At 44.1% G+C, this 24,788-nt stretch overlaps 1 protein-coding gene across 1 annotated transcript in view; it reads left to right on the forward strand.

Annotated features, from left to right (window-relative positions):
* CTDSPL (CTD small phosphatase like) overlaps nt 1-24,788 on the forward strand; it is a 124,934-nt gene that overhangs the window by 73,479 nt on the left and 26,667 nt on the right. Inside the window, exon 2 of the mRNA XM_055557364.1 lies at nt 23,421-23,575. Coding sequence (XP_055413339.1) covers nt 23,421-23,575 — 155 coding nt within the window. The remainder of the gene's footprint in view (nt 1-23,420; nt 23,576-24,788) is intronic.

Below are 24,788 nucleotides of genomic sequence, written 5' to 3' on the forward strand. Positions count from 1 at the left end.
CACCTCAGATGGTGCACAGCCAGAAAACCGAGTGGCCAGGACGGGGAGGTGATTAAGACACATGGTCCACCTGGGACAGTGCACTCGCTAAGCACCTGGTCACCTGAGCTGCTCAGACCTGGGAAGGGCACAAAACACACACCCAACCCACAGAGACTGAGCCAGAACCAGGTCTGAGCATCTCCTGTGAAGGTTTGGGTCAGCAGTGGCCTGCCACAGGGGCTCTGGGTGCAGCAGACCTGGGTATGGCATAGGCCCTCTTGGAGGAGGTCACTATTAACCCCACCATAGAACCACCAGAACTTACACAGGACTGGGGAAACAGACTCTTGGAGGGCACAAACAAAACCTTGTGCACACCAGGACCCAGTAGAAAGGAGCAGTGACCCCACAAGAAACTGACCCAGACTTGCCCATGAGTGTCCAGGAGTCTCCAGCAGAGGTGTGGGTCGGCGGTGGCCTGCTGCGGGGTCAGCAGCACCGAGTGCAGCAGTGCATGCGTGGGACCTTTTGAAGGTGGTTGCCATTATCTTCGTTACCTCCACCACAGTTTGGCCTTAGGTCAAATGAGGCCAAACTCAATAAAACTATGAGCCATGCCATGTAGGGCCACCCAAGATGGAAGGGTCATGGTGGAGAGTTCTGACAAAATGTGGTCCACCAGAAAAGGGAATGGCAAACCACTTCAGTATTCCTACCTTGAGAACCCCATGAACAGTATGAACAGGCAAGAAGATAGGACACTGAAAGAAGAACTCTCCAGGTCGGTAGGTGCCCAATATGCCACTGGAGCTCAGTGGAGAAATAACTCCAGAAAGAATGAAGATACAGAGCCAAAGCAGAAGCAACACCCAGTTGTGGATGTGACTGGTGATGCAAGCAAAGTCTGATGCTGTAAAGAGCAATATTGCGTAGGAACCTGGAACATTAGGTCCATGAATCAAGGCAAATTGGAAGTGGTGAAACAGGAGATGGCAAGAGTGAACATCGACATTCTAGAAATCAATGGACTAAAATGGACTGGAATGGGTGAATTTAACTCAGATGACCATTATATCTACTACTGCGGGCAGGAATCCCTTAGAAGAAATGGAGTGGCCATCATGGTCAACAAAAGAGTCCAAAATGCAGTACTTGGATGCAATCTCAAAAATGACAGAATGATCTCTGTTCGTTTCCAAGGCAAACCATTCAATATCACAGTAATCCAAGTCTGTGCCCCAACCAGTAATGCTGAAGAAGCTGAAGTTGAACGGTTCTATGAAGACCTCCAAGACCTTTTAGAATTAACACTTAAAAAAAGATGTCCTTTTCATTATAGGGGACTGGAATGCAAAAGTGGAAAGTCAAGAAACATCTGGAGTAACAGGCAAATTTGGCCTTGGAGTACAGAATGAAGCAGGGCAAAGGCTAGTAGAGTTCTGCCAAGAGAACGCACTGATCATAGCAAACACCCTCTTCCAGCAATATAAGAGAAGACTCTACACATGGACATCACCAGATGGTCAACACCGAAATCAGATTGATTATATTCTTTGCAGCCAAAGATGGAGAAGCTCTATACAGTCAGCAAAAACAAGACCAGGAGTGGACTGTAGCTCAGATCATGAACTCCTTATTGCCAAATTCAGACTTAAATTGAAGAAACCTAGATAGCATATGCAAAAGCAGAGACATTACTTTGCCAACAAAGGTCCATCTAGTCAAGGCTATGGTTTTTCCTGTGGTCATGTATGGATGTGAGAGTTGGACTGTGAAGAAGGCTGAGCACTGAAGAATTGATGCTTTTGAACTGTGGTGTTAGAGAAGACTCTTGAGAGTCCCTTGGACTGCAAGGAGATCCAACCAGTCCATTCTGAAGGAGATCAGCCCCCGGATTTCTTTGGAAAGAATGATGCTAAAGCTGAAACTCCAGTACTTTGGCCACCTCATGCGAAGAGTTGACTCATTGGAAAAGACTCTGATGCTGGGAGGGATTGGGGACAGGAGGAGAAGGGGACGACAGAGGATGAGATGGCTGGATGGCATCACTGACTCGATGGACATGAGTCTGGGTGAACTCCGGGAGTTGGTGATGGACAGGGAGGCCTGGTGTGCTGCGATTCATGGGGTTGCAAAGAGTCAGACACGACTGAGCGACTGAACTGAACTGAGGGAAAACCACTAGACCATTCAGGTATGACCTAAATCAAATCCCTAATGATTATACAGTGGAAGTGAGAAATAGATTTAAGGGACTAGATCTGATAGAGTGCCTGATGAACTATGGTTGGAGATTTATGACATTGTACAGGAGACAGGGATCAAGACCATCCTCAAGAAAAAGAAATGCAAAAAAGCAAAATGGCTGTCTGAGGAGGCCTTACAAATAGCTGTGAAAAGAAGAGAGGACGGGGAGGCCTGGCATGCTACAGTCCATGGGGTTGCAAAGAGTAGGACACAACTGAGTGACTGAACTGAACTGAACAAGCAACAGGGAGGGAACACAGCCCCACCCATCAACAGAAAATTGGATTAAAGATTTACTGAACATGGCCCTGCCCATCAGAACAAGACCCAGTTTCCCCCTCAGTCAGTCTCTCCCATCAGGAAGCTTCCATAAGCCTCGTATCCTTCTCCATCAGAAGGCAGACAGAATGAAAACCACAATCACAGAAAACTAACCAACCTGATCACATGGACATGACTAGCTCAATGAAACTATGAACCATGCTGTGTAGGACTACCCACGACAGACAGGTCATGGCGGAGCTGCTGCTGCTGCTAAGTCACATCAGTCACGTCTGACTCTGTGCAAGCCCACAGACGGGAGCCCACCAGGTTCCTCTGTCCCTGGGATTCTCCAGGCAAGAATACTGGAGTGGGTTGCCATTTCCTTCTCCATCATGGCGGAGAGTTCTGACAAAACGTGGTCCACTGAAGAAGGGAATGGCAAACCACTTCAGTATTCTTGCCTTGAGAGCCGCATGAATATAAAAAGGGTTGGGAAAATCCCCTGGAAAAGGGAAAGGCTACCCATTCGTTTTCTGGCCTGGAGAATTCCATGGACTACAGTCCATGGGGTTTCAAAGAGTCGGACATGACTGAGCGACTTTCACTTTCCTCCCTTTTCTCAGGTGTGAACCACTATCTAGTGTGACTGGATAGAGATCAAATGTAGATACAATTATATTTTAATTGTAGAACCAACATAGGAGAAGCACATTCCCAGTGAACTGGTTTGCTCCTTTGACTAGTAATTCTTCTGGAAGAAGTTTGACCCAATAATAGCAGTTTTTAGTGGAGTTTTATCAAGGTATTGTGTCTGTTGTCCACAAGAAGCAAATGCATTCATTACCTAGAAGATACTTGCACTGTTAGGCTGTGGTGGTGATGAACCAGGAGTGGACAGGCCCCACCACTGCACGTGGGTCACTCACAGGCCTGAGGGAACGAGAGAGAGAGCCCATGGTATGCTGGTCGTAACGACAGTGGGCAGAAAGGGGTAGGCTTTGCAGTCTAACAAGCTGAGTATAAATTACACTTCTACTTGGTACCTACCTGTGCATCCTTGAGCCAAGCCTAGGTGCCTGGCTTCTAGGCCATTCAGATGAGGGTGGTGATACCTATGTGAGGGGAAGATTGTGTCAGGTGAGCATGTGAAGCGCTCACACAATACAGGAGGTGTTCATTCCATCAGCGGGAGCTGCGGCTTCCTCCCAAGCCCACTGGTTTTTTTTTTTTAATGTGGTTAGAAGAAAAAACACATGACATGAAATCTACTCCTTAATGAATTTTTAAGTATACAGTTCAGTACTATTAACCGTATGCACATTGTTGTACATCACATCTCTGGAACTTTTTCATCTTGCCTGATGATCTCAAGGAGCATTCATGTATAGGATACGACAGTATTTTCTTCTTTTTTTAACACTGAGTAGTATTCCATTAGACACAAGCACACACACTGCAGTTTCTTTATCCATTCATCCATTGATGGACGTTTTAGTTGCTTCTGCTGCTGCTGCTAAGTCGCTTCAGTTGTGTCCGACTCTGTGCGACCCCATGGATGGCCTCCCACCAGGCTCCCCCATCCCTGGGATTCTCCAGGCAAGAACACTGGAGTGGGTTGCCATTTCCTTCTCCGATGCATGAAAGTGAAAAGTGAAAGTGAAGTCGCTCAGTCGTGTCCGACTCTTCGTGACCCCATGGACTGCAGCCCACCAGGCTCCTCCGTCCATGGGATTTTCAAAGCAAGAGGACTGGAGTGGGGTGCCATTGCCTTCTCTACTTCTTAGCTAGTTTGAATAATGCTGCAGTGATCATGAGAGTGCAAATATCTCTTTGAGACCCTGTTTTCAGTTCATTTGGATGAATACCTGGAAGTGAGATTATTGTATTACATGGTGGTGATACTTTTAATATTAAAAATGTGGGATTTTTCATTTTTGAGGGACCTCCACGTTGTTTTCCACAGCAGCCGCCACATTTTAAATTCCCACCACCAGGGCACAAACGTTCCACTTTTCTCCCCACCCTCGCCAGCACTTGTTATTTTGTTCTGATGATAGTCATCCTTACAGGTATGGGGTGATACCTCATTGTAGTTTTAATTTGCATTTCCCTGGTAATTAGTGACATTGAACATTTTTTCATATACTTGTTGGCTGTAGTGTGTATTCTTTAAGAGAAACGTCAGTTTATTAATCTGATTGGGGTTTCTTGCTGTTGAGTTAGAGTGCTTTATATATTTTGGATATTAACCTCATACTAAAAATATGATTTGCAGATATTCCCTCCCATTCTGTTGGTTGCCTTTTTATTCTGTTGATTGTTTCCTTTGCTGTGCAGAAGCTTTTTAATTTAATGTTATCTATTTTTGCTTTTATTACCTGTGCTTCTGGTATCATATCTAAAACATCATTGCCGAGAGCAGTGTTGTGAAGCTTTCCCCTTTGTTTTCTTCTAGTTTTATAATTTTAGGTCTTAACATTTAAAATCTTTAATCCATTTTGAGTTGATTTTTGTCTGTGGTATAATATAAAGGTCCAATCATATTGCTGGTACGTGGATGTCTAGTTTTCAGAAATACCATTTGTTAAAGAGACTGTACTTTCTCCACTGTGTAGTCTCAGCTGACTCCCATGTTGAAGATCATTTGACTGTGTATGCATGGGTTTATTTCTGGGCTTTCTGTTTTGTTCATTTGGTCTGTATATCTGTCTTTATGCCAGTACAACACTTTTGTAATCTCTAATATGTTGTGAAGTCAGGAAATGAGGCCTCCAGTTTTGTTCTTCTTTCTCAAAATTGTTTTAACTATTTGGCATCCTCTGTGATTCCTTATGAATTCTGGGATTGTTTTTTCTAATATTTCTGCCAAAAAAAAAAAAAAAAAGCCTTTGGGAGTTTGATAGGGATTATTGATGCTGTAGATTGCTTTGGGTAGTGCAGACATTTTAACAGTATTGTCTTCTAATCCATGCATACAGGCTGTCTTACCTTTTGTTCTGTCTTTTGTAGTTTTCGATGTAGAAGTTTTTTGCCTCCTTGGTTAAGTTTATTCCTAAGTATTTTATTCTTTTTGATGCTATTATAAATCCAATTGTTTTCTTAATTTCCCTTTTGGATTGTTCATTATAAGTGGATAGAAAAGCAACTGGTTTTTATACGTTGCTTTTGTGTCCAACAAGTTTGCCGAATTCATTTATTAATTCTAATAGTTCTTTTGTGGACTCCTAGAGTTTTCTATTATACTATAAAATCACGTCATCTGTGAGCTGAGATAATCTTACTTCTTCCTTTCTGATTTGGATGCCTTTTATCTCTTTTTCTTACCCACTTGCTCCCACTTCCATTACTATATTGAACAGAAGTGGTCAGAGTGGGCATCTTTGCCTGGTCCACATCTTAGAGGAAGAGCTTGCTGTTGTTTACCTTTAGTATGATGTCAACTGTGAGATATTTCATATCGCCTTTATTACGTTATTTTTCTTTTAATCCTAGTTTTTAAATTATTTTTGTCATGATTCAGTGTTGAATTTTGTCAAACGTCTTTTCTGTATCTGTTGATGATCATGTGATCTTTATATTTCACTCTGTTATGGTGTATCACATTGATTCGCTCTTGTATGTTGAACCATCCTTAAATCCCAGGGACACATCCCACTTGGTCATGGCATGTGATTCTTTTAATGTGCTATTAAATTTGATTTGCTAGTATTTTGTTGCGGACTTTTACATCTGTATTCATCAGGGCTGTTGGCCTGAGGTTTTCTTTTCTTGTGGTGTCATTGTCTGGCTTTGGTATTAGGATAATGCTGGCCTCATAAAATGAGTTTGAAGTATTATTGTCCTTCTGTTTACCTTTCTGAAAAAGTTTGAAAAGGACTGGCATTAGTAATTTCTTAAATGTTTGGTAGAATTCTCCAGTGTAGCCATCTGGCCCTGGGATTTTCATTATTGAGAGATTTTTAATAATTGATTCAGTCTCCTAATTCGTTATTGGATTGTTCATATTTCCTATTTCTTCTTAACTCATTCTTGGTAGGTTGTATGTTTCTAGGAGTCTATCTGTTTCTTCTAGATTTCCAACTTGTTGGCATATAATTGTTTATTTTTTAATTTATTTTATTTTTGGCTGTGCTGGGTCTTCATTGCTGTGCATGAGCTTCCTATAGCTGCAGCAAGCAGGGGCTACTCTTTGTTGTGGTGTGTGAGCTTCTCACTGAGGTGGTTTCTCAGTGTGGAGCACAGGCTCCCGGCTCGTCGGCTCCCATAGTTGCAGAGCGTGGGCTCAGTAGTTGTGGCACATGGGCTTAGTTGCTCCGCAGCATGCAGGATCGTCCCAGACCAGGGGAGGGACCCCTGCATTGGCAGGTGGATTCTTAACCACTGGACCACCAGGGAAGTCTTGGCATATAATTGTTCACAGTTGTCTCTTATAATCCTGTTTATTTCTGTGACATCAGTTGTAATGTCTCCTGTTTCATTACAGATTTTACTTATTTCAGTCTTCTCTCTTTTTCTGTTAGTCTAGCTAAACATTTGTCGATTTTGTTGGTCTTATTAAAAAAACCAGCTCAGTTTCATTAATTTTTAAAATTGTTTTTCTGTTCTCTATTTTGTTTATTTCTACTCTAATTGAGTCGGCATCACCAACCCAATGGACTTGAGTTTGAGCAAACTCTGGGAGGTGGTGAAGAACAGGGAAGCCTGGCATGCTGCAGTCCATGGGGTTGCAGAGAGTCAGACACAACTGAACGGCTGAACAACAGCAACTCTAATCTTTATCGTCTCCTTTCTTCTTTTAACTCTGGACTTTATTTGTTCTTCTTTTTCTAATTGCTTGAAGTGTAAAGTTAGGTTATTTACTTGAGACCTTTCTTCTTTTTTAATGTAGATATTTACTACTATAAAATCCCCTCTTCATACTCCTTTTTCTACATCCCATAAGTTTGGGTATGTTGTGTTTTCATTTTATTTGCCTCAAGATATTTTCTAATTCCTTTTAATTTCTTCTCTGACCTGTTGATCATTCAAGAGTATGTTGTTTAATTTCCACATAATTGTGAATTTTCCAGTTTTTCTTCTGCTCTTGATTTCCAGTTTAATTCCATTGTGGTAAGAAAAGATACTAGGTATGATTTTAGCCTTCTTAAATTTGTTTAAGGCTTGTTTTGTGACTTAATCCATGATCTGTCCTAGAGCATGTTCCATGTGCACTTGAGAAGTATGTATGTTGTTCTCTTGATGGGTGGGATGTTCTGAATATGTCTGCTAGGTCCATTTGAAATAAAGTGTTGTTCAAGCCCTCTGTTTCTTTATTTGTCTTCTCTAGATGTTATCCATTAGATCAGATCAGATCAGTCGCTCAGTGGTGTCCGACTCTTTGTGACCCCATGAATCGCAGCACACCAGGCCTCCTTGTCCATCACCAACTCCCAGAGTTCACTGAGACTCACGTCCATTGAGTCAGTGATGCCATCCAGCCATCTCATCCTCTGTCGTCCCCTTCTTCTCCTGCCCCCAGTCCCTCCCAGCATCAGAGTCTTTTCCAATGAGTCAACTCTTCACATGAGGTGGCCAAAGTACTGGAGTTTCAGCTTTAGCATCATTCTTTCCAAAGAAATCCGGGGGCTGATCTCCTTCAGAATGGACTGGTTGGATCTTCCTGCAGTCCAAGGGACTCTCAAGAGTCTTCTCCAACATCACAGTTCAAAAGCATCAATTCTTTGGCGCTCAGCCTTCTTCACAGTCCAACTCTCACATCCATACATGACCACAGGAAAAACCATAGCCTTGACTAGACAAACCTTTGTTGGCAAAGTAATGTCTCTGCTTTTGAACATGTTATCTAGGTTGGTCATAACTTTCCTTCCAAGGAGTAAGCGTCTTTTAATTTCATGGCTGCAGTCACCATCTGCAGTGATTTTAGAGCCCAGAAAAATGAAGTCTGACACTGTTTCCACTGTTTCCCCATCTATTTCCCATGAAGTGGTGGGACCGGATGCCATGATCTTCGTTTTCTGAATGTTACGCTTTAAGCCAACTTTTTCACTCTCTACTTTCACCTTCATCAAGAGGCTTTTGAGTTCCTCTTCACTTTCTGCCATAAGGGTGGTGTCATCTGCATATCTGAGGTGATTGATATTTCTCCCAGCAATCTTGATTCCAGTTTGTGTTTCTTCGAGTCCAGCGTTTCTCATGATGTACTCTGCATATAAGTTAAATAAACAGGGTGACAATATACAGCCTTGATGAACTCCTTTTCCTATTTGGAACCAGTTTGCTGTTCCATGTCCAGTTCTAACTGTTGCTTCCTGACCTGCATACAAATTTCTCAAGAGGCAGATCAGGTGGTGTGGTATTCCCATCTCTTTCAGAATTTTCCACAGTTTATTGTGATCTACACAGTCAAAGGCTTTGGCATAGTCAGTAAAGCAGAAATAGATGTTTTTCTGGAACTCTCTTGCTTTTTCTGTGATCCAGTGGATGTTGGCAATTTGATCTCTGGTTCCTCTGCCTTTTCTAAAACCAGCTTGAACATCAGGACGTTCATGGTTCACATATTGCTGAAGCCTGGCTTGGAGAATTTTGAGCATTACTTTACTAGCATGTGAGATGAGTGCAATTGTGCGGTAGTTTGAGCATTCTTTGGCATTGCCTTTCTTTGGCATTGGAATGAAAACTGACCTTTTCCAGTCCCGTGGCCACTGCTGAGTTTTCCAAATTTGCTGGCATATTGAGTGCAGCACTTTCACAGCATCATCTTTCAGGATTTGAAATAGCTCAACTGGAATTCCATCACCTCCACTAGCTTTGTTCGTAGTGATGCTTTCTAAGGCCCACTTGACTTCACATTCCAGGATGTCTGACTCTAGGTGAGTGATCACACCATCATGATTATCTGGGTCGTGAAGATCTTTTTTGTACAGTTCTTCTGTGTATTCTTGCCACCTCTTCTTAATATCGTCTGCTTCTGTTAGGTCCATACCATTTCTGTCTTTTATCGAGCTCATCTTTGCATGAAATGTTCCTTTGGTATCTCTGATTTTCTTGAAGAGATCTCTAGTCTTTCCCATTCTGTTGTTTTCCTCTATTTCTCTGCATTGATCGCTGAAGAAGGCTTTCTTATCTGTTCTTGCTATTCTTTGGAACTCTGCATTCAGATGTTTATATCTTTCCTTTTCTCCTTTGCTTTTCGCTTCTCTTCTTTTCACAGCTATTTGTAAGGCCTCCCCAGACAGCCATTTTGCTTTTTTGCATTTCTTTTCTATGGGAATGGTCTTGATCACTGTCTCCTGTACAATGTCACGAACCTCATTCCATAGTTCATCAGGCACTCTATCTATCAGATCTAGGCCCTTAAATCTATTTCTCACTTCCACTGTATAATCATAAAGACTGGTGGGTTATTGAACCCTCCTGCTGTTACTGTGTTGCTGTCTATTTCTCCCTTAAGTTCTGTCCATTTTTTCATGCTCTGATGTTTTTGCATGTATATTTATAATTGTTAAGTCTTCCTGGTGAGTTGACCCTTTTACCATTAGATAATGTTCTTTTTTGTCTCTTATGACAGTTTTTGACTTAAAGTCTACTTTGTCTGTATAAGTAAAACTCTCCTTTATCTTGGTTACCATTTGCAAAGATTATCTTTTTCTAGTCTTTGACTTTCAGCCTATTTTTTTAATCCACTCTGTCAATCTATGTCTTTTGATTGGGGAGTTTAATCTGTTTATGTTTATAGTAATTACTGATGGGGAAGGTCTTATATTTTGTTAATTGTTTTCTGTCAGTCTTGTTATATTTTTGGCCCTCTTTTTCCTAGCTTTCTTCTTTGTGTTTTGCTGGGGGTTTTTTAATAGTGACATGAACTTATTCCTTCTCATTTGTGTGTGTGCGTGTGTCTCTTCCATAGTAGTTTTCTTTGTTGTTTTTGTTAATCCCATAGGTTGTTACCAGGGGACTTTATATAAAACATAGTTTTAACAACCTATTTTTAAGCTAATAGGCAAAGTGCAAGTGAAGTCGCTCAGTCGTATCTGACTCTTTGCGACCCCATGAACTGTAGCCTACCAGGCTCCTCTGTCCATGGGATTTTCCAGGCAATAGTGCTGGAGTGGAGCTAATAGGCAAAGCTACTTTTAATCTTGGCACAGTTTTTATGACTAAGGTACAACAAATGGATTTTCTTAACTTTAAAATTTTAACCTTCCTTTAATTACTTTAATGGAATTAACTAAAATTAGTGCATGTATATTTTATGAGCCTAATGTGAGTAAATCCCAGTTGTATCTTTTTTAGAACTTGATAAAGTGATTCTGACATTCATCTGGAAGCATAAAGGATTAGACTATCCAAGAAGTTTTTGAAAAAAATAATAAATGGGGACTGATAGTATTAAATATAAAACAATGAATCTACAGTAGCAAGGCTATATATTACTGGCACAAGTAAAGGAGTGGAGTGGGATCAGATGGAATGGGATAGGGTAGAACAGAATCCCCAAATCATTGTATAAGGATGAATTATTCAGTAAATATTATTAGTATATTTGACTAGTCTTTTGAGGGGAAGGTAGGTTCATATAGCCTATTGTATACCAGAATAAACTCCAAACAGATAAAATATTTAAAGAAGAACTAGAAGAAAATATAAGTGAATAGTATATAATAGGCTGGGAAGGAATCAGTTGAAAAATATTTAGATTTGATTTCCTTAAAACTTCTACACATATGTAACTGCTGTTTTAAAAAAGAAGAGACTGAAAGCAGAGACAATTTCCAGCGTACAGATTAGTCCAAGGATTATGTTTCTGATATATAACAAAGAAACTTTTGTAAGTCAAAATATAAAGGGCAAAACAACGTACAACCAGTTTTCAAAAGAAGAAATAGAAATGACCAGAAAGTATACAGAAGATTGTAGAACTCAGATGGCAGCCTGAGAAATGCAAATTAAAGCAGCAGCACGTTGCCATCTTCACCTTTCAGCTTGGCAGAGGCCCTTTCAAGTCTCCGTGTTTGCACAGCCTAAGTGGAGCACCCCGTGAGGGGGTGGGTGCACATCAACACCGCCTCTCTAGGCGGCAGATTGTCCACAGTTATCTAGAGGCTTGACATTTTTTTTTTTTCTCAAAGACTTTGGCCTTTGAAAAGCAATTATACTTCTAGGAATTTCTTCTAAGGGGATAAGTCAGACGTGCACATAAAATTATGTACGCTGTGCTCCCTGCAGTATTATTTTTGATGGTTTAGTTTTTTACTTATTATAATGCATGATGCACAGTATGCCATTATTATTTTAATACATGATGCAAAATCCAAAGGATACTAAAGTAATTCTTCCTCCTTTCTGGTGTGTTCTACACTCCTCTCCCATGGGGCAAGCAATTACTTACATTAGTAAATCCTTCTAGAGATACTCTTTCCATCAATAAGAATATGCACATGCTTGTGCTTTTTATTTTGTTAATTTATTTGATTTTGTATTTGAAGGTTGATGGTAGCACACTGTATGTTTCAGTGTACCCTGCTTCTCTTATTTACTGTATCTCAGAATGTGCTCCCTTATCAGGCTGTATAATACGGAGGTTAAGAGCCCAGACCAGTTGGGTTTGAATAAAGCCTAGTACTTACTAGCTATGTCATCTTGAGCAAGTTTCTTAACTTCTCTGGGCTTCGTCTAGAAAATGAGTGTAATAATAGTCCTTACCTCATAAGATTACTGAAAGGATTGAGTGAGTCAAGATATATATAAAGTACATGGAACACCGCCTGGTGCATCTTACATAAGATAAGTGTTAGCTGTTATCAGTGCGCATGGAACTGCAGCCTTCTCCTTGACAACTGTGTAATGTTGCACATCTGGGATGTATTATATTTTGTCCCACATTGATAAACAGCTAGACTATTCCCAGCATTGCTGTTGCAAACAAACTGCAGCATTTAATGACACATTTTTAAAGGAAACAACACAAATATGCAAAGTTAGTTTAATTGTGGCACAGTGCACATCCATTCAGTGGAATCCAATACAACCAATCAAACTAAGGCTGTAGAAGGGTATCTCATGAAATGTAAAAACATTCATATATATTTTTTTAAGTAGCAATAAGCATTTTAAATATTTACTCAGTTTTTTCCACTATACATATGAGTAGATTATAGAAATTGAGAAGCGATACAAAAATATAAAGAAAAATTATAATTAACCTAGTCCTAGTATCCAGAGATTGCTGTGCTTACTTAGAGTGAAGTCACTCAGTCGTGTCCAACACTGTAACCCTGTGGACTGTAGCCCACCAGGCTCCTCTGTCCATGGAGTTTTCCAGGCAAGAGTACTGAAGTGGGTTGCCATTTCCTTCTCCACTGGTGAATTTCATATAATCTCTCTGATTTCAGAAAACGTGCACTGTTTATTTTATAGAAAGCAGGAGTTGTGACCTTTACTAAACGCAGCCAGGAGCTGTGCGTTGGCTTCTTTGGCCATGTGTGCGTGGCATAGATTGAAACTGCTTGGAGGAGGGAGGCTTGTTGTGGGCAAGAGCACTTCCCAGGAAAGGCGTGCTGTGGGGCTGAGTGTGCTCCTAAAGAATCTCAGAAGCTGTTGCTTAACAGATCAGTTGTTTTCATTGTTCTGAGTTACCTTTCACATATCTGCTTGTTCAGTAAACATCCATTACAACAGGCCTGTTTTGCACCAATGTATTTCTAGGCTTAGGAACTCAGACATGAACAACATGTGTTCCAAGGAGGTAGCTGCTTGGAACCTTCTGGAAGCTGCCTTCCCCAGCTTGTCCAGAGCAGAAGACAAAGTCACAAGTGCTGGACAGCGCAGCGTCTGAGATGCCCTGCCTGACATTGACCACATGTGCCTCCCCACGTGTCTTCACGATGGTCATTTCTTGTGGTTGCACAATATTCGCTCCAGTTGCTGTGCGCTGATTTAATTAAGCATCCCTGCTCTGCTGGATGCTCAGACCGCTGGTGTGAGTGCAGCACGGTCTTTGACACATCACTCACCTGTTTTTCATATGGCTTGTTCCAGATAATGGAGTTACCAGCAACATGTGAGAAAATGGCCCAGACCATCAAAACCTTACCACCATTGGCTGTCTATTTTTATTTTTATCATTTCTGCTCATTTATTAAATCCACAACTGGGCCTTGTTCTTTAAACATTTCATTAATTTGATTACTGTTAAATGTCAACCTTTGCTTCCTCGAGATAAGTCTGTTATCTGTTTAAATCCTTTGTTCCGCTACTGATTTTGGCTTTCAGTATGAAAAACAGACTCTGTACAGTGATGGTTAAGAGTTCATATTCTAGACCCACACAGACCCGGTGTATCTCCAGCCCTGCAACAGGAGCTGCGTCACGTGGGCACAGGGTTTTGCAGGAGCGCTGAGGCCAGGAAAGGCATTCCCAGCTGAGGGGCCTTCCTGGGACGCTGTCACAGAGTTTGATGGCCCAGAGACATTCAGGGGTCAGGCACATCCTCTGTGTCTGGCTGCGTCTCATAGGGCTGCTGGGAGTGTTATAGGTTCATTTGGGGCTTTTCAGAGTACAGTGTTTGGAGTGAAGGCAGGTGGTCCAAGGCCTCATATTCAGAGCTTCTCCCTGGAAGTAAAACCCAAATCCATCAAGTGCTGGGGAGAGACAGGGAAATGGGTTGGGAGGCCAGGAGCCCTACAGCCGCCTGCTCTGGCTTTGAACCCCAGAACCGTCCCTGCATACTCGTATGGACTCTGAGCCTTGATTTTCTCATCGGAAAATGGGGTGATGGTATGGGCAACTGCTCATGGTGAAGGCCATGGGTGAGCTGTGTCAGGGCTCACACAAACAAGGCGCTCAGCTGATGTGGGCTCTTAGGAGCCAACCGTGAACCAAGGAAGCACATCCTCCCATCTCTGGAGGATGAGATCGGGGTTTCTCCTGCCCAGTTCTTAGCCATCAGCCCTTGCCGGCCCCCCACCTTTATTTCTCACTGCTAGAGGAACCACTGCCAGTTCCAGGCTGCAGCAGGAAAAAGAGCTTCCAAAGGCACGTTTCTTTCAGAGAGTGGCGGATGTAATTCCCTGGGCAAATCGATCCTTTGCAAATAGAGTCGGGACTGATGGAACATCTCAAAAAGTGACTTAAGTCCTTTTTCTAGGAGCGAGAGATGTTTGAATTCTCAGCAGCCACATCTGCTTTTGAACCCTGCGCGGTCTGTGCCCTGGCCTCTCCCCACCCCCACACCTCCCATTTTATTCCAACAGAGCAAAGTTGTGTTTGTTGACTACTCATTCAGGGTGGGAAAGGAATGTAATGTATGCACAGACTGCCCAGAATTTCCTGTTAGACACTCATTCCAAACCATGGCCCTGGGATGCATTCCAGAGATTGCAGCCCAATTCTGGAAGAGAAGAAGTGGTGCATTCATTTAAAAGCCGACCCTTGAGAGGAACTCCCCCACTTTCCTTAAAAAAGTGTGTTTAGCTTTTTCCGTGGTAATGTGGTTGTAAATGCAGTCGTATGGCCTCTTCAGGGTTGTACTGTGCTCTGACATCCACAGGGGTAGAGAAATAGTCTTACTGTGGGAAACTCTGGTGTCCAGTTTTGCAGCTCTGATAACATTGGTATCTGCATATTTTTAATATTCTGCTGTAAATAATGTGGATGACGCGAATCTACCGTGTAGTACCTTTCTTGGTTCTGCTCAAGACATGAAAGAAACTGGTTCTGAGGGCAGGTTTCGGTGCTTTGACACCTTAGCCATAGACTTTGTTTGTTAAGTCAGTTTTCTCCTAGAAATTCTGTTACACTGGGTCTTTGGCAGTCTGGACCCTGTGCCAGCACTCAGGCTGGCTTGGCACCGTGGAAATGAAAGGTGAACCTTGACCTCTGTAGCTGCCAAGATGCAGTTTCTTCTCTTGGGGAGACACTTGAATGATTGGGGATGAATTCACAGGCATTGGAGAAGGAAATGGCAACCCACTCCAGTGTTTTTGCCTAGAGAACCCCAGGGACAGAGGAGCCTGGTGGGCTGCCGTCTCTGGGGTTGCACAGAGTCAGACACAACTGAAGTGACTTAGCAGCAGCAGCAGCAGCAGCAAACATTCCCACCCACGTGTCAGCTACTTTCGTCTTGACCCTGAATCACTCTTTTGATCATATAGAGATGGGGGTGGCGGGGCGACGCTGGGAGTTATAGACCAGATCAGAGACAAGGATGGTTGTGGGATGCTCACAGAGGATGGTGTGCAAAGCCCTGATCCTGGGTAAACTCCAGATATTCTGGTTCTGCAGCCTGGGGTTCGGGATGGTTCCTAAGCCTCTCTACATCTGGAATTGAAACTAGGTCAGAGCGTAAGAATTGTCAAAGGGCAGTGGTGGTGTGGCGTGGGCAACTACCACAGTAACTAGGAAACGCCGGCCTTGGGGTCTGCATACAGAAGGGAGCCAGTCAGGTCAGGAAGTGGAAGAGGATGACCAGAAGACACGCCCTTCTCGGCCTCTTATCCCCACCGGTTGTGGGTTCAGTGGTGCCTTCTGCCTCTCGTCCCAGTGACGGACCAAAGCCCACCATCAGTCTCGGTGGACTTTCCCCATGGCATTCCATGCTTTTAACTACAACACTTTATTTCTGATCATATTTCAAGTAAGACTTCCTTGAAAAGGCCTGAATTCTAGGGCTTACTTTAAGTTTCACATGTGGACCTGGTTCTTACTTGTTTACTTTCTAACATTATTATTATTATACAAAGAAGCCTTCACTAGATAGGAGGTAGAGTTCTAAAGAGCTTCTTCACGTTCTAAGTTTAGAATTCACATAACGAAAAACAAAATGGGTCTGCCTACGTGTTTTCTCCTAAAGCCAGGCTGTTTTTGTGAGTACTGTTGTCTGGGTACAAGCTAACTTCTGTTCATAGCGCAGCAGTGCACTGGGCTTAGACTGAAAGTTTTTGTTGCTGTATCTTAAGGCACTGGTAGACTTTCTTTCATACACAAAAATATCCTGTTTTCACTGCATCCATGCAACAGCCCTGGGAGGGTAGGTATGCCCATGTTACTGGTGTGGGTTAGGTAGATGAACTCACACTGACAGACAAAATGCAGGGCTAAGAGAGACTTGAACCCAAATGTCCCTCTAAAGCCCATTTTATTTCCATGTAACTTGTATTTAAAGTCGATTTTTAAATAAGAAGTTCCATTCTAGGTGCTTTACACAGAAAGAATCCACATCTGTGGTTTTTAAATATCCTGGAAATCTTTTATATAATAGCCTACATTAGCCATAATCTAAAATTTAAACTCAGTAGTTCCAATTACGGAAGTCAAAGCCATGACACATGTGGTACAAATCTGATCACACCACTCTCCGTGTTCATAGAATCAAATCCAGACTCATCACCGTGGTTTACAAGGGCCTTGCTGACTTCACCCCCGTCTCATACTCTTCACCACTTTGATTTCTCAGATTTCATGCTCCTCTCACTTCAGGGCCTTGACCACACTGCTGTTTCCCTACTTCCCTGCCCCCTCCAACAATGTTTTGAAGCTGTCAGCCCAGTTCTCAGACTTCTTTCTAAGAAATCACTCCTACCCTCCATGCCCCAAATCTAGACCATGAGCCCTTCTCCAGGCCCCAGCCACGCCCTGGGCTACCCCACTGTAACAAGGGTTGTTCTGTATCAGAATTGCTTATTCCCGTGTCTCCTCCTGGGCGTGTGTATCGTGAGGTTAGGACGGTGCCTGTGTGATTCATCAGTGTCTCTACATTGCCATGCCTAGGAGCCCACATCTTCAGGGGATAATCCTTTCCATTCCAAATAACATAAACCCCAATCCATACTGGCTTAAAAGAAAAAGAGAATCTATTCTTTCATATAGCTTAAAATGCCAGAAAGTTCTGGTGTATTGAAACCAGGTCCACAGATGGTGTTGTCTGAGGCCTGTCCCTCTCCACAGCTCAGTTACTTTCTCCCCAGTGTTGCTCATGTGATCAGGTAGGTGCGTCTCACTTGGTGGCCAAGATGGCCCTAGTGGCTCCAGGCTTACATCCTGCCAGTTTTGCAAACCAACAAAGAAAGAACATCGTCAATAGCTGTAGCATTGAGTCCCCAGGCTAACGTTCCTTGGCCCAGCTTGGGTCACATGCCCGTCCCTAAGCCTATCACGTAGCTCTGATTGGCTGGGCTGTGGCGATGCACTGAGAGTTGGTTGGGCGGACAGTGGTGAAACTTTAACCAGAAGGACAGGTCATGAATCCTGATAAGCAAAAATGTTGCATTTCTACTACACTCCCTGGCGGCAGGTGGTGCTTTGAAGATACTGGTTCTTGCTCCTGGGCCAGCACTCTGCCCAGAGGGATTGGGAAGGTATTTGGGATGATTCCTGTCTTACCCTGAGGACTGAAGACTCAAAGAAGGCAGCCATCTCTGCTCTCATGTCAGCTGCCCCATCTGTAGGCACTCTCAAAGCCCCTCGTCTGCTGTGCTGGAGGGTGGAAGCTCCCCAGCCCTTGGCGGAGAAAGAGAAAGGTTTGTCTGAGTGGGAAGCAGGGTCTTCATCTTCTCAGCTGCAGTGACATCAAGTCCAGCAGTGGAGAGGGAAGCGTTTGCTCTCAGAATGTGTCCTGGAAAACAGAGCCCCGTGCCTGTTTGTCCTCAAGGTCACACACTCCCCACATGGTCAGAGGGCACTGGGCACATGGGTGAGGCCTGTGCCCAACATCTCCAGCTCTTTACAGCCTTTCTCAGGATTTCTCAGAGAAGGATTTCCTACCTAGGGCTGCTCAGAGAAATGGAGACATCTTAGGATCACCGCATCTGGCCCTGCCAGGGATCTCCCAGTCCTACCCTATGGGAGTCCATTTTCAGGGGCCATACACCTGTATGGAGAGAAGGACAGCTGCTGGGAGCAACCATGAGCACATCTTCCTTAGCAGAACTAAGGGAGGAAGCGGGGCAGTCCTTCTGACGGACCTGCACGCCTAGGGCCTGAGGGAGATGGCAGGACAGAATGGCCCAGGAGGGGAGCCTGCAGGAGAGACTTGTTGGGTCTGTTGGCCTCCTCACCTGGGAGGGTGCTCCTTTTGATGCACAGTGAGGGGCAAGGAGCTCCCGGGTGAAAAGCAGACGGGCAGGCACAGAGCCCAGCAGAGGAGAGCTGAGCCAGTGGATGCTCCGTCACCTCGTCTTGAAAGCACTGTTCTTTTCCTAAGGGAAGCAGGTGAACAGCCCCCAGCAGCATTCATCTGGACACCTCACCCCTCCTTTTCTTCCTTTTTCTTTTCTCATCTCTGCCTCTCCAGTTGAGTAAACTCACTTCTGAGATTTTTCTAGTTTTGCATTTCTAAATTACGGTGTAAGTGACCAAGATCTGTCATAGTAAGTTGGGCCTCCTAATTGTCAGGTGCCAGGGAACAAACGTGTACCCACGGGATCCAGCCTGTGATCCAAGGTTTACCTGCAGAACCCCCACTCCTGTATGAAGCAAAAGCCTTTAGGAGACTCATGGTAATGATAAGAGCTAACATTTATGAAGCGCTTACCGTGTGATGGGCATCATTCCGAGTGCTTGGTAAGAAGTCATTTAACTCTCACAATAAGCCTAAGTCATATAACTTGGGTCCCATACATACATTTGCTGGTCGAGGCAGTACCTGGGAAGCTGACTGCAGAGGCCACACTTAGGACCACCAAACCATCGCCTCGCTTTTCGGGCTACATCTCGGTGGGTCCTGTCAGTAGTTATTAGGGGACTCAGAATCGGCAGCGGTGAAACAAGCTTCACAGCTGTCGTAGTGGTCCAGAGACAGAAGCTGAGGGCCTCAGCTGGGATATGACAGAGCCAGGGCATTGTTGCGGACAGGCTTAAGAGCTGCCAAGAATATCAAAACCAGTGACTTAATGAGAGGGAGAAGCATAGATGTTTATACCAGGAGATTGGTGCTCCAGCTGAAGAGGGGACCTGCTGGGTGAGGGATTCCTAGGAGGCATCCAGAGACGACATCTGTCTGGTGGGCAGGTGGATAAAGTGGCCTGGAAATTGGGAGAGAGGAATGGGCTGAAGATGTAGCCTAGACATACACATGTTTATTGGGGAGCTCAGTGGCAGAGGAATAAACCCCTTCCACTGGAACGGGCTTCTTCCAAGAGGTGGGCTTTGAACCAGCCCCTGAAGAACAGGGATGTTCCAGAAGTGGGGAATGCGGAGAGGAGGAGCGGGAGGTAGGCTGTGAGTGTGATGAAGAGTCTGCCTTAGAGAAACCAGAAGTCAGGTGCACATGTGGGCATGGAGAGGAGCAGGAAGATGATCCAGGGGAAAGCAACAGAAAGCTTTGGAATGATTTTTTGATGATGTTTGCCTCCTAAATCTGATAAAACATGGGTATCTTTATGAAATGTTTGAGACTGATGTTTGAAGTTCCTATCCCTTTACTCCTCCAAAATATTCTTAAACTCAGTGTAACCAGGAGGTGTGTGTATTAAACTGTCTTTTTTTAATATCTTACTGTTAACAATTCTGATATAGACCATCTTCTGGCCCCCTGGGCCACCATGAGACCGCTCGTGTTATCAGTAGGGACATTCAAAGGGGTGAGTGAAGACAGGTGGTGAGAGGCTGAGTCAAGACTAAGCAAAGAGAAGGAGCAGGGCCGCCTGTGTGTCCAGGGACGGTGAGAGGCCAGGTGGGCTGCCAGGTGAGAAAGCCAGTGGAAAGCACTCTGCTGGGGCAGACCACGGACTTGGCACCTTCTTTTCACACGGGCCTCATCTGGTCTAGTTTGGTAGGTGTGTTCCATGCTGGCAATCTTGCCATCTGGGGGTGAGCGTGGGCCACCACAGCCAGGCCATTTGCCTCCTGCAGGGCTTACAGTGTTGCCCTCTCCTGCTTTTCACTTCAAACCTCACAGAATGGAAAGCAGAGGAATAAGTCTAAAGGGTTAAGCTTAGGAGTAGGATGTGGTTTCTCCTGAGCTTTACAAAGTTGCTGAAAGAAAGCTTAACAAGACGATTTTCTTTCTGCATTGTTAGAGTAAAATATAATGACCACCAAGCATTTAGAAAATACAGAAGGAAGAGATGTAAATACTCATATCTGACAATTTGCATTAACATTGATATATATATTTTGCCAGGCGTTTCTCTATTGTAATCTCTTTTCGTTTGTTTTGCACAATTATGATCAAGTCAGATATACAGTTATCTCGCTTTTTTGACCTAATGTTATAAACATTTTTCCATGGCAACATAGATTTTGATTTCATACATCAACTGTGAAACCCTTTTAGCATAGGCTTATGAGTAAATCAAGGGCCTCTGGATTGTAGCCAGTGGAGAGGTGGCCACTGGGGTGGAAGGCAGCAGGGTCAGGAGACCCACCCAGCCCTACCTTGACCTTTTCAGGGAAGCGAGGGTCGCAGGCGGGGTGAGGCTTATACTGGTCCTCAGGAAATCCATCCATTTCCCCTGCTAGCCTGCTTTTGAGAGGCCCAGCCCAGCCCAAGAGTGATTAGACGATTCAGAACCCCCAGCTTCCAGGTGGTTCCTGCAGGCCCTGATGTTGACCTTATTTAGCAGGAAGATGCCCGGACCCTCCCACAGCCCTGGACGTGAGACCAGTTGAGCTGCTTCACCTCTTCCTATACCGATCAGGGAGCAGAGTGAGCTGCCATTTCCCCACTGGGGGCAATGGTTTGCCAAGTGACCCGAGCAAATAGTAACCCTGCAGCCCTGTTTGTGGCTGCCAAACAGGCAAGTAATCATATGGTAGAAGTTATAAGTAGCTCATGATCTCCAGAGTCAGGAATTTTTTTAATATATATGTTAGTTTGTTAGTTATGGGGAAGATTTATGTGATCTGTTGATGAAAACAGGACCCAGGAAAGTGGGTTTTGCAGAGCTATTTACTGCCCGGCCTGGGTGTTAACAGCTCATTGTCTGCAAGTCATGAACAAACAGCTTGTTTACTTGTAGAGAAATGTACTATCAACCAGAGAGGAGACAGTTTTTTCTCCCTCTGACTAAGTTATTTGAGCCATAAAAACTAAAACACCCATAGTAACAGCAGAACAGCTTAAGCAATCATTTATATTAAATATGAGTTTATGGCCATGCTTTTCTCCCCATTTGGCATGTTCCCTCCGTCTTAATCTGACCCGAGCTGTTTCAGGATTGTCTTCGGCGTGGTGCATGGGGAAAGCACGTGCTCTGGAGACAGGCCCACTTGTGTTTGAGTCCTGGCACAAGCACTTCCTAGCTGCATTTTCTCGGCAATGAGGTAGAAGCAATCACCTGTCTCCTTGGGTGGCTGGGAGGGTGGTTTGAGATGAGAATCGTGAAGTGCTCCGCCCAGAGGGCCAGCCCTGGGGAATAGTGGTCACGGTGGCTGCCACCACTGCTGTGCAGGAGGTCTCTGTGCCTGGTGGTCCTCGTGGCCTGGTCTAGTCGGGCCAGGCGTGTGGAGCCTGAAATGAGAAAATGGATGCCCTTTGACATATACCTAAGGGTTCATAAGAAAAAAAAAACAGACAGCTTTTCCGAAGATTCATGGTTCTCAAGTTCATCTTGAGTGAATGAAAATCTTTTTTTTTTTTTTCCAGCCACACCTTGTGGCTTGCAGAATCTTAGTTCCTGGACCAGGGATTGAGCCCAGGTGCCCACAATGAAAGCTCCCAAGTCCTGACCCCTGGACCACCAGGGAATTCCCACTGAGGATCTTAAGTTCACACTTCCTAGGTCATTTGCCCAACCCCTGGCTAGAAACCATCCAGGTCTGTCTGTCGAGCTGCTGGCAAAACAGCCTTTCTGTCCTTTTTCAGAATTTCCACCTGAATGCATTTGGTTTTAGTGCTGGTAGAAGGGAGCCTGTAGACTTCCAGCAAAGATTTTGTGATCTCTTGAGAGGGTGGGTACTATACAAATCCCTCGGGTGTACAAAGAGGAATCATGCCAGAATCCCTTTGTGGGAGAGATGGACACCCAGTCACAATAGCACGCGTTCTGAGCAGTTCCCCGTGGTGGTGATTTTCCCGCCAGCCCCCAGCATGGGCCCTGTGCCGGTAGCCCGTGTGCAGCGCTGCTGACCCACCCAGACGCGGCATGTGGTGGGACTGCATTCCCAGGCAAAACGCTCCTGCACCTCCAAGTTGTCAGCGTCCCCCCCGGAGGCGTGTTTCTCATCAGCACTAATTTTTGCCTTTTATTTCTGACTTGTGGCAGCTTGTCTTGTGAGCCCTAGATAACACAAAGGACCCATCCCTCCCTCTGGAGCCTCAGTCCATTGCAGACCAGGGACTGAGTGGGTGGCACAGTGTTGCCCTGGGTCTCATGAAGATGGGCTCTGTCCTGGCCAACCTTCGTGTTCTGTCCCATCTCTCCTGCAGTTTCTGTTTTAAGTGTGATGGAAGCGTCCGCCCCTAGGCTCTCTAAGTCCAGGCTCTTATCGGCTCCTTGACAAGTGGCAGAATTTAAGAAGAGGGCTGCTTTGTGCCCTCGCACATCTTATTTTTTTACCCATGAAGTTAGTCTTATGTCTGTGGTGAGCAGGGAGCATCCGGGAACCCACTTTCCAAGTGAGTCTTTCTTCACACTTCAAAGAGAACTGCTTCTCAGTGAGGGCCAGGTCTGATTTGTACCTGCAAGGATCTGTGTTTTGAAGTAGAGCTTGTGCGGGGTTGAAGGACTTTATCTGCTGGGCTCAGGAATGCAGCTGGCACCTGACCCCGGGGATGGGTTGGCTAATGAGCACACAGCCCCCACTGGGCCAAGGTCAGGGGAATTCTGTCCAGCCAGCAGGACTGGACTTCATCAGCCATCCGGCCCTCTAGGAGTCACACAGCAGTCTCTCAGAGGGACGTCCTGGTACCTTTCGTCTTCCGGTCATGACTTGGTCTTGGGTATCATCGAATTACAGTTGACCACACTGGGCCCTGTTTCTCTTCGCAGCCTCTCAGTGCAACGTTAGTCTGAAGAAGCAGAGGAGCCGCAGCATCCTCAGCTCCTTCTTCTGCTGCTTCCGTGATTACAATGTGGATGCCCCGCCAGGCAGCAGCCCCGGTGTGCTTCCGCCGCTGGTGGAGGAGAACGGTGGGCTCCAGAAGGTCAGTACAAATGCTCGACTGCCGCCGTGGGCTCTCTGTCCCATCCTTGATGAACATCCTTAGGAAGACTCTCTGACAGTATGTGTACAGCCATTAACTTAAAGATTTGAAATTGCCAAAAAAGTTCATCATTTTGTTACAGGATATGTCAGTCATTCCCATTTCACAACGAAAAAACATATTTGAAGCGAGTTAGAAGAGTCACTTCACATTTTTATCACATTCTGTTGTGGGAGGTTGAATGTATGAAATAGAGAGTTAAAGAACCAGGAACAGACAAAGAAATGGAAAGTCCAGAGGAGAAACAGAAACTTAGAAAAAAGCAGATAATAAATATAAGTGGATTTAACTACCTTGTTTAGTCATAAACATTTGTTATATATTCTTTTATACATATCAAATAAAAAATTTTATGTCAGATCATCACAATAGGTAAAAACAAGTTGTACCCACATGCTGTCTAACAGACATCATATTCAAAACCAAATGATTCAGAACAGTTCAAGGTAAGAGAATGAGTAAAAAAAAAAAAAATTACAGAAGTATAAGCCAAAAGGAAGCAGGGATAACAATAGTAATCTCATGTCACGTCAGGGAAAAAAAGGAATATTTAAATCACACTGTCTCTTAAAGTTTTCACTCGGAGGTAACAAGACTCATTTCAGCTTACTTTTTATTGGCCAAAGCTATTCCCATGATTATACTTAACTTCAAAGAGCATGAAAGTATAATCCTACCATGTGCCCAGAAAGAGAGCTGGAATTATTTGGTAAACAGTGCTAATGACTGACAGCAGGTGGCTACTAGTTTCTGACCCAGCATCCAACATACAGTAATACCAAAAAAAAAGGTAGAAAATAAAGAGATGGGCAAAGTGTAAAAAGCAAATCAAATAAATAGAAAGCAAAAGTGACAATGTTAAAATCAGACAAACAGAATTCAAGGCCAAAAGCATTAAACAAGAGAAAGAGGGACATTTTATGTTACAGCATCTAATACATGACGTATATAGTAGCCATAAACCTTTACATACCAATCAACAGTACAGCCAGATACACAGTAGAATATCATTTGAGCATCATAAAAAGCTGACTTCTAAAAATAAACAGCCAACAACATAGGGAAATCATTGGCAGTTCTGGCTAATATATGTAATAAGATAAAAAAAATGAAATGATTGATATAAATATGGAAAAGATAGGAAGCCAATTTT

The sequence above is a fragment of the Bubalus kerabau genome, chromosome 20 (assembly GCF_029407905.1).
Source record: "Bubalus kerabau isolate K-KA32 ecotype Philippines breed swamp buffalo chromosome 20, PCC_UOA_SB_1v2, whole genome shotgun sequence".
Taxonomy (NCBI): Eukaryota; Metazoa; Chordata; class Mammalia; order Artiodactyla; family Bovidae; genus Bubalus; species Bubalus kerabau.